The sequence below is a fragment of the Rutilus rutilus genome (genome assembly GCF_951802725.1).
Source record: "Rutilus rutilus genome assembly, chromosome: 21".
NCBI classification, from domain to species: Eukaryota; Metazoa; Chordata; class Actinopteri; order Cypriniformes; family Leuciscidae; genus Rutilus; species Rutilus rutilus.
The window spans coordinates 33,158,003-33,166,740 of record NC_140226.1 but is presented as its reverse complement, the minus strand read 5'-3'; the positions used below and the strand labels follow the sequence as shown (position 1 = coordinate 33,166,740).

General features: G+C 37.4%; 1 protein-coding gene across 2 annotated transcripts in view; it reads right to left on the bottom strand.

The window, feature by feature from the left end:
• Positions 1-224: 224 nt before the first annotated feature.
• LOC311280577 (zona pellucida sperm-binding protein 3-like) overlaps positions 225-8,738 on the bottom strand; it is a 213,791-nt gene continuing 205,277 nt past the window's right edge. The window contains exons 1-8 of one of the 2 annotated variants that reach the window (XM_084392823.1): positions 2,757-3,310; positions 2,136-2,254; positions 1,955-2,058; positions 1,695-1,872; positions 1,446-1,563; positions 1,284-1,366; positions 1,106-1,197; positions 225-1,012 (exon numbers count right to left, since the gene is read on the bottom strand). In XM_084392823.1, the coding sequence (XP_084248949.1) occupies positions 942-1,012; positions 1,106-1,197; positions 1,284-1,366; positions 1,446-1,563; positions 1,695-1,872; positions 1,955-2,058; positions 2,136-2,254; positions 2,757-3,251 (1,260 nt within the window). In that variant the 5' untranslated portion in view covers positions 3,252-3,310 and the 3' untranslated portion in view covers positions 225-941. Of the gene's footprint in view, positions 1,013-1,105; positions 1,198-1,283; positions 1,367-1,445; positions 1,564-1,694; positions 1,873-1,954; positions 2,059-2,135; positions 2,255-2,756; positions 3,311-8,738 lie in introns of those variants that run through there. The other variant, XM_084392824.1, reaches the window with a different exon arrangement.

The following is an 8,738-nucleotide window of genomic DNA, read 5'->3' as shown; positions in this document are numbered from 1 at the left end:
TATGTTTATTCAGCCAGCGCACATACCTGTATTTACATCCTGTTTTCGGTCGAAGTCCACAGTAGTCGATTGTCGAGTTCACGTACATAGGTTTAGTACCTATGATCACGCGCGTGAACTCGACAGTCGACTACTGTATATTCAGAAGTATATTCACACTTGCTAATTTTTATTTCGTTAAGATTAGGACTGACAGTCTTAATATAGCTAAAATGTGCAGATGAGTGGATCCCTTGGACCAGGACTGAAAAACTATTGCATTAGAAAATGAGAGTTCTAGAAAGTCACTAGAGGGCTTTAAATATCTAAATTCATTCACAATTTCACAATCAAGAAACTGACAGCCAGTCAAAGATAACAAGTCAACTAACGAGCACATGAGTGCAAACAAATGATAGACTATAGCTTCATGTACACTAAAAATACAGGTCATAAAAAATTAATAAGTTTAGTTTTGTATAACCACTACAGCTTAATGTGATCAAACTTCAGTGGATTACAAACAAGTATCACAATATGCACACAAACAGAGCACATGAATATTATAGGGAGACCAACTTCATTGCATCTGCAGTGCTTAATGAGACAAGGTGTTCCTTGCAGAGCGCTTTTGGAATTCTTAAGAGCATCATGGGTCGTTTTCACTAGGAAGTTTACAGTTAAACAAAGTAACAAACTGATGACTTAAAGTATACATCAATTAACTTTGGTCTTACACTAGCAGCCTTTAAAAGGTTCTTTTTAATTCCTTAAGGAGAAAAACCTTTGCAAGTCCCATATAACAACGCAACCAAAGAGTTCCAGGCTATATGGTACATACAAAATGTACAATAGGACGGTTTCACCACATTGGCAGAATGAGGCACATCCAATTTAAAATGTTAAACCAGACATGACATGAAAAGAGAAGTCAGATGCAAGCATGGATTGGTTTGCCAGTTTTATTGAGAACCTCCCTTTTGCCCTTGAACCATTACAGGACCAAGTGAGGCCTTGCCTTCCCACTGAATGCCTAGAGAGAAGAAAGCCAAGTTAGAGCACCTGGAAGAAAAAAAAAAAAAAAAAAAGAAAAAAAAAAAAAACACCACAACACAACCCTACAAACCTCCATAGGGAGAAGCAGCAAATTCACCATCAGGACCACATGTTGAGTCACAGCAACCACAAACTTGGTCATTTCCATCAGCAGCAGACCACCTGCAAAAAGACAAAGACATGAAACCTCCAACATCAGAAAAGTCAACTTAAAAAAAATAATAAACCCCCCCAAAAAACCCATGTACCCATTGGCAAAGGAACAGGATTTGTGCTGAGCATCACTGGGTGCAGAAGCAATAGTTGCCTTCAGAATACAGGTTATGTAGATCTGCAAGGGATGACAGACAAGTCACAAAACCAAAGCAGATGGAGAAGTCAAATTAACTCATGATATTCATAGTACATACAGAAGGACTGTTGCCCTCCCGGAACATAAACGCCTCCAGCTGGAACTGAATCTTGTCAACCTGAGACCGAGGCATGAAGTGGGAGCTGGAAGCTGTGGTTTTGGCATCCACAAAGCACCTGATGACAAAAATCACAAAGAGCAACTCATGAATGTCAACTGCAGAGCATCAAGCAACTAGACCTTACCCATGACTCTGTGACAAAAAGCAACTTAAACAGTCCTACCGCATCTAGGGCCATGACCTTACCCATAATTCTCAATGAAGGAATATCTTGGAAGCGAGTTCACATCAGGTACTTGAGTGGCCACACAGCGGTCCACAAACACACGCAGAGGCACATGATTGTACTGCTTCACAGATGCCTCGATGTTAATAACGCCACCCAGGAAATAGGAGTATGAAGGCCTCTGATAGGACCAATCATCTATACAAAAAAAAAACACTTTAGGCACAGCCACAATAGCAAGGGTAAAGGTTTATTTTATTGAAAGAAAACCTGTACCAACCCATCATGATCTTCAGGGAGAACAGCAAGACTTCTTCACCAGCCTCTATTGAGGCATAAGGGACCCATGCTGGCCTCAAGGCATCACTGCTTACATTATGAAGCCTGCGGTTCATGAAAGTACCCAATAAATTGTCTCCTAGTTTCACAAGAAAGTGCAGAAAGTCACAGAGATCACTTACCTTTGATAATGGCATTGAACGCCAACAATTGCACCTTCGGACCGGGTAATCGGAGTACCTGCAAGCGCCTCAGGGGTGTAGGTAAGAGAGAAGGTGTAGACAAGCTCATCCTCATTCATCTGTAAAAATATTGTGGTTACCAAGAGGGTTATCCCAGAGACTTCACATTTACCAAGACCATGCCCTCATATTGCCATGAAAGGTGCACTGTGCAATATGGTAGAACTCCTGAAGAGCAAATCACCAATTAATAAAGTCTTCACAACAGAGATGAGCCCTCAGAAGCTCCAGTGTTGCCAGAGACAGTCAATGTTTTGGAGACATGCACATTGGGTGTTCCTTGGTAAAAACTAGCTTTAACACTATTAAGGCACAAGATTTGTTTTGGTTTAAGCTCCTTCCATACCATTTGTGGGATAGTTTACATCAGATGTTGGTTTGAAGGGTTATTTAAAAGGTAAGTAGCTTGAAAATTCAGGATCTACCCATTTAAAATAAATAGAACTTGGTCTTAGCTGCCCTGGCATTGCAAATGACAACCAAGTTAACTGACTTTCCTTGAAAGATTTTGGCTCTCTTCTGCCACACCAAAATAACCCATTAAGATTTATGAGTTCTTACCATCAGCACGCTGTTGCAGTCCTGTAATTCATACTCAAAGATGAGCACTCTAGACTCAGGATCCTGACCAACAACAGGACATCCACCTAAAGACAGACCAGTTGGCTGGATCAACTGACCATTGCTGAAAAAGTCCTGCTGGACCTCTACAAGAACCCGGTTCTCGCTGCATTGAACCGCTACACTGCTGGGAGTCACAGGTTGTCTCATCGGGAAGTTCCCCACCAACTCACTCTGCACCTCAGGAACAGTGGGATACCTCCAATCCAAAGGCTTCACTGGACCCTGCAACAGCTGCTTCTCCTGAAGGCCAAAAGGATCCTGTGCAAGACTTTTGAAGTCGGGACCCAAAGGACTCTGAAACTGAGAAGGACTTCTGGAAGCTGGATCTGATTTTGGCCCCATGCTTCTTGGACTATGACTGTACCTCAATCTTCCCCACACATCAGGCAGATCAAATGCAACAATCACTAAGACAACTATCAGGAAACCCATCCTAACAAACTTTGACACAAACACCACAACACACACCAGTACATGGCTTTGCCTGTTTGTACACCTTTGAATTAAGGTGGCTCCACCCCTTTTACCTTAATTGATTACCTTTGATTCTCCTCTGGACCTGTAGAGTTTATGCATTAGCCAATGAAAACATGCTATAATGTCACTAGCCAAAAAAAGTCTTGAGGTTTTAATCTAAAGTCTTTTTGCAATTAGGAAACTGACCATGTCCATGATAGAAACTTAGGCTACATTCAGACGGCAGGCAAATGCAAATACAATTTTTTTGTTCATATGTGATCTGTTTTTCTAATGACAGCGTGAACAGCACAAACCACATGGAATCTGATCTTTTCAATTCCGATTTGGGCCACTTCCATATGTGGTACTAAATCCGATACAGGTCAGATGTTTTGCAATTGAATTCATGTTTAAATCACTTTAAATCAACATTTGTTACAATTCTGCACTCATGGGAGTCAGATTTTGCATTCCCAAAGTTATCAAGACAGTTGCGTAAGGTAATCAGTGAAGGACATTGATTTGTCAGAGCTCATAAGCATTACAGTGACAGCTCTACAAGCAAAACATGAGGGTTCATATCATAAATGTTTAAAAATTCTGCTCTGTTTTTTCCATTTTTTATATATATATATATTGACTGAGCATAAATTCTCTGGCTTCCTTGGCAGATCACACAATAAAAAAACGCGTAACCACTAACAATGCGGGCCCACTGGTGCGGAGCAAGCATTTACAATAGGCTTGTTTGAGATGCGCCTTGCCTCGCCTGAAATGTAGTCGAGAGTAGGCGGCTGCAGTGAGAGGAGGAGTGAAAAAAGCGCAGGCAAGCCGGACAGTTCTCTCTTCTCGTAGTGGATCAGACACCTGCGAGATCAAAGATGGATATCGCGGGATTCACGCTTGTGCACAGTGTTGCTAATAAACTGGATATAATTCAAGTTCTGTTGCTTTTATATGAAAATAAATAAAATGAACAAGACACCCAAAGTACTTGTTATTTAATTCCATTCCAAATACATGTTTATCAATAATTTTTTCTTTAATACAGACATATGTGTTTTTATTTATTTTATTTTTTTATAAACATTAAATTGCATAACCCAAAGAGATCGCACTGTCAGATAGTTTGGGAATATTCACACATAACATATACACATAAAACCTGATATTAGAGTTTTAAAATCAAACATTTTAAAAGAGAACAATACATCACAGTTGTTTAAACCAATGAGCATTAAGCTGTGTCGTCAACAAGTCGTTTCCCATCGTGCTTTTGATCAGCGCAGTCAGTGGAGAGCAACTGCGCTCGACTGCAGAATCCGACAGGTGCGCCTTGCGATCGCGAGAGATTTTTGACATACGTCAGCATGACATCAGAGCAAGGCGGACCGTACTCGGACACATTTCTAACCGGCATGCATCTCGCGCTGATCACCGGTGATCGGTTCTGCGCAGATTTTGCTCATCTCAAACAAGCCTAATAATTCCTTTGGAAGTTGAGCTTCACGCTCACGCGGTGCATTGTGGGATTGACAACGGACCGGAGAAAGCGTTGAGCATCAGAAGGTTGGGCAGTTTATGCAAATTATACAGCAAAAACGGGTGGCAGCCAATGGCTGTGAGGTTTGGGTGACCAACCTTTTTTTTTTTTTACACATTGGATGCTTTGTTGTTGTTATATGTTAAATTTTGCAGTTTAGATCCATCAGTGATTATACTGGCTGGGTTTACAAAATTGGCAGGATATTTTTTACTTGGGGCATTTGGAAACAAAACTTTCCTTTTTCCAAATGTAATCGCATGCATCTCTGATTTTTATATTGCTCGAGTGTTAAAAAAACAGAGACTGTGCATGTCCACTTGAGGCTGAGGAATCCCGCGGGATGGGAAACAAAATCCCTATTAATCATGGGATTGGGAGGGGACAGGAAAAATATCGGCAGAACACCTGGAATCATAATAACATGATACCCAACTTTATTCACAAATATACCGTTCATATAAATAAACTATACATTTTCATTTTGAACTCAGGTCTAGTTTGCCTTCATCTTTATGCTCTCCTGATTGCTGAATGACGTGCTCCACCAGTTTGTGGTGGTAATGCACCAAGTCCAAGTTGATATCCCAATGTCAACCACCAATAATAAAGGAGAATGCGGCGGCTTCCCCGTGCACTTTGTAGCCCCGAATATCACAGTTAAAACGGAGTCAGACATGAAAGCCACGCTGCAACAACAACTGTCGTCGGAAAATGATACCTCAAGTTGTGCTCATCGACATTCTGCCAGGTCTGAATTAAGTAACCAACATTTTTTACGAGTTGACAAAGACGGCGTAATGCGTGCGTGCGTGTGTTTGCATGGATGCAATTTAATGTGCATTGTTTAAGATGGCTTTCAGGTAAATAAAATAACATAAAAAACTATATTTTGGATTTTTATTCAACTAAGGTGGGCATCCTGTGATCTACTGTATTTTTTTTTTACCGTAACTGACAGATTCCGGTGTTGTGCCGACTGCCGAGAATGGCAGTCATTCGTCTGGGATTGGGACAGTCACAGGACGGGATTTTGCCCCTGTTTTTTCGTGGGATCATGGGACGGTCTTTTTTCTGAGAGTGGGACGGGAGAGGTTTGAAAATCCACTCCCGTGTAACCCAGTGTCCACTGGCGTGATGTGAAGCGAGCAAGTTCAGTTCATTCATGCATGCAAGTTGAGCTCGCGAGTGCGGATCAGTTCAGGACCATGATCTGTTCATACGGGAATTTGATATTGGATTAAAACAACAATGTGATAAGATATACAAAAAAAAAAAAAAAAAAGTAGGCCTATATTATATATACCGTACACACATATATCAGATCTGAGCAGTAAATCGGAATTGAGTGCTATGATCGCAGTGTGAACGTGGCCGCCTTAATGTCTAAAAAGCACCTGAGCTCACATAAATAATAATAATAGAGATTATTCATAAATATATTTAAAATACAAATCACATAGACAAAACAGTTACTTGTTTTGAGTAAGTTTAGTATAATCACTTAAGTCGGTGTGCACGCGCATAGGCTACTGTAAGCATGACGCAACATAAATGAGCTGCAAGGAAAACAATAACTGTCCCGTTTTTATTATTCACTGTGTATTTTTAATTCTTTGGATGTGTAATAACACTATTACTTGACTACTTCTGATTTAATTCCACAATGAGAGAGATAAATCAACATATTGATAAAACATTTTTTTCAGTTTCAAGAGGTGGAAAGGATAAAGTTGCACTGATCACCTGTAAAGTCTAAAAATGTTATGACCGAAACCATTTTAGAAATACCGAGACATCATTACAATTCACATAATACCTTTCCAAGTTTTTTCCAACAAGGTTATTTTAATGCATCCACAAAAACCATCACATAAAACATGGAGACCTCTTGTGGCTGATGGGATACATTGTACATACATGCATAATTTACTATATAAATGATCTGTTTTATTTTTACACAATAAAACGTCTTAATTCCCAGAAAAGGTCAGTTTTACCCTTAAGGACTTTGTAGAAACTTTTACCTGCATTTGTAGTCACATTTTTAGTAATACAAGAATTGTCAAAAACAAATACCAACTTGACGTTAATGCATTGACAAACTTCCCTTATAAAACCAAAAGTACAGTAGTACCATGGTAAAGTGATGGAGCTATGGTAATACCACAGTACTTTGCTGCAGTGTTATAAAATAATTAACAACAACAATAATAATAAAACTTAGACCAAGGTAACATTTCAAATTTTCATTTATCTAGTACAAAAACTTAAAAATAAGGCAATATAGATTTTTTAAACCACAAAAAAATACTAGTAAAAAAGACAAAAGCACATAAAATTACTTAAACTTAAGCTATATATATATATATATATATATATATATATATATATATATATATATATATATATATATATATATATATATATATATATATATATATATACACATACACAGTACCAGTCAAAAGTTTGGAAACATTACTATTTTTAATGGTTTTGAAAGAAGTCTCTTATGCTCATCAAGCCTGCAGTAAAAAAAAAAAAAAAAAAACCAGTAATATTATGAAATATTATTACAATTTAAAATAATGGTTCTCTTTTTTAATATATTTTAAAATGTAATTTATTTTTGTGATGCAAAGCTGAATTTTCATCAGCAAGTACTCCAGTCTTTGGTGTCTTATGATCCTTCAGAAATCATTCTAATATGATGATTTGATACTCAGTTATTATCAATGATGGAAACAGTTGTGCTGTTTAATATATATTTTTGGAATACTTTTTTCAGGATTCATTGATGAGTAAAACGTTAACAGCATTTATTCATAAAAACAGCATTTATTCAAAATAAAAACATTTCTAACAATATAAATCGTTACCATCACCTTTTATCAATTTAACGCATCCTTGTTGAATTAAAGTACTAATTTCTTTAAAAAAAAAAAGTTATTGTTCCCAAACTTTTGAACGGTAGTGTATATTGTTACAAAAGATTTCTATTCTAAATAAATACAGTTCTTTTTAACTTTTTATTCATCAAATAATCCTGAAAAAAGTATCTCAGGTTATAAAAAAAAATATTTATAACTGTTTCCAACATTGATCATAAATCATCATATTAGAATGATTTCTGAAGGATCATAAGACACCAAAGACTGGAGTACTTGCTGATGAAAATTCAGCTTTGCATCACAAAAATAAATTACATTTTAAAGTATATTAAAAAAAGAGAACCATTATTTTAAATTGTAATAATATTTCATAATATTACTGTTTTTTTTTTTGCAGGCTTGATGAGCATAAGAGACTTCTTATATAACCATAATAGCATATAAATAATATGCAAATAACATTCTGTACTTAATACAGAAAATCAATTTATGCTCTTCAAATCCTCCTTCCACCCAGTGTGAAATAAGATAAAGAGACAAAGCATTGCTTTAACAACTTAAAATATTTATTTTCTGAATGAAAAATATAGTTGTTTACAATGGGATATAATTTAGCTCTTCTGACAGCTGTACATCATCAGAACACACACTCATGATGATGGCGGCAAGTTTAATATGGTTAAAAGTTAATAACACTTAAAATCAGCCATATAAACAGTATGTGCTATTAATATACATGTATTCCAAAAAGCAGCTCTGGGAAGGGCTTTAACAGTCCAGTTTTCAGCTTTGTTCATAAATTGTCTCGAATCTCCGTTTTCCAGTTCAGATGAACACTGATCACGGGCCGCTCACACGCTAAACACGAGCGAGCGTCCATCATCGCAACAGTTTGCCTAAATCTAGAGCGATAAAACTCAACATGAATAATGAAAAGGTTCTGAGACAGACATTGTGCTTTTGTAACCATTTACTCAAACACGTACATGACTTTCACCTCGTATAGTACTGACGGATACATGC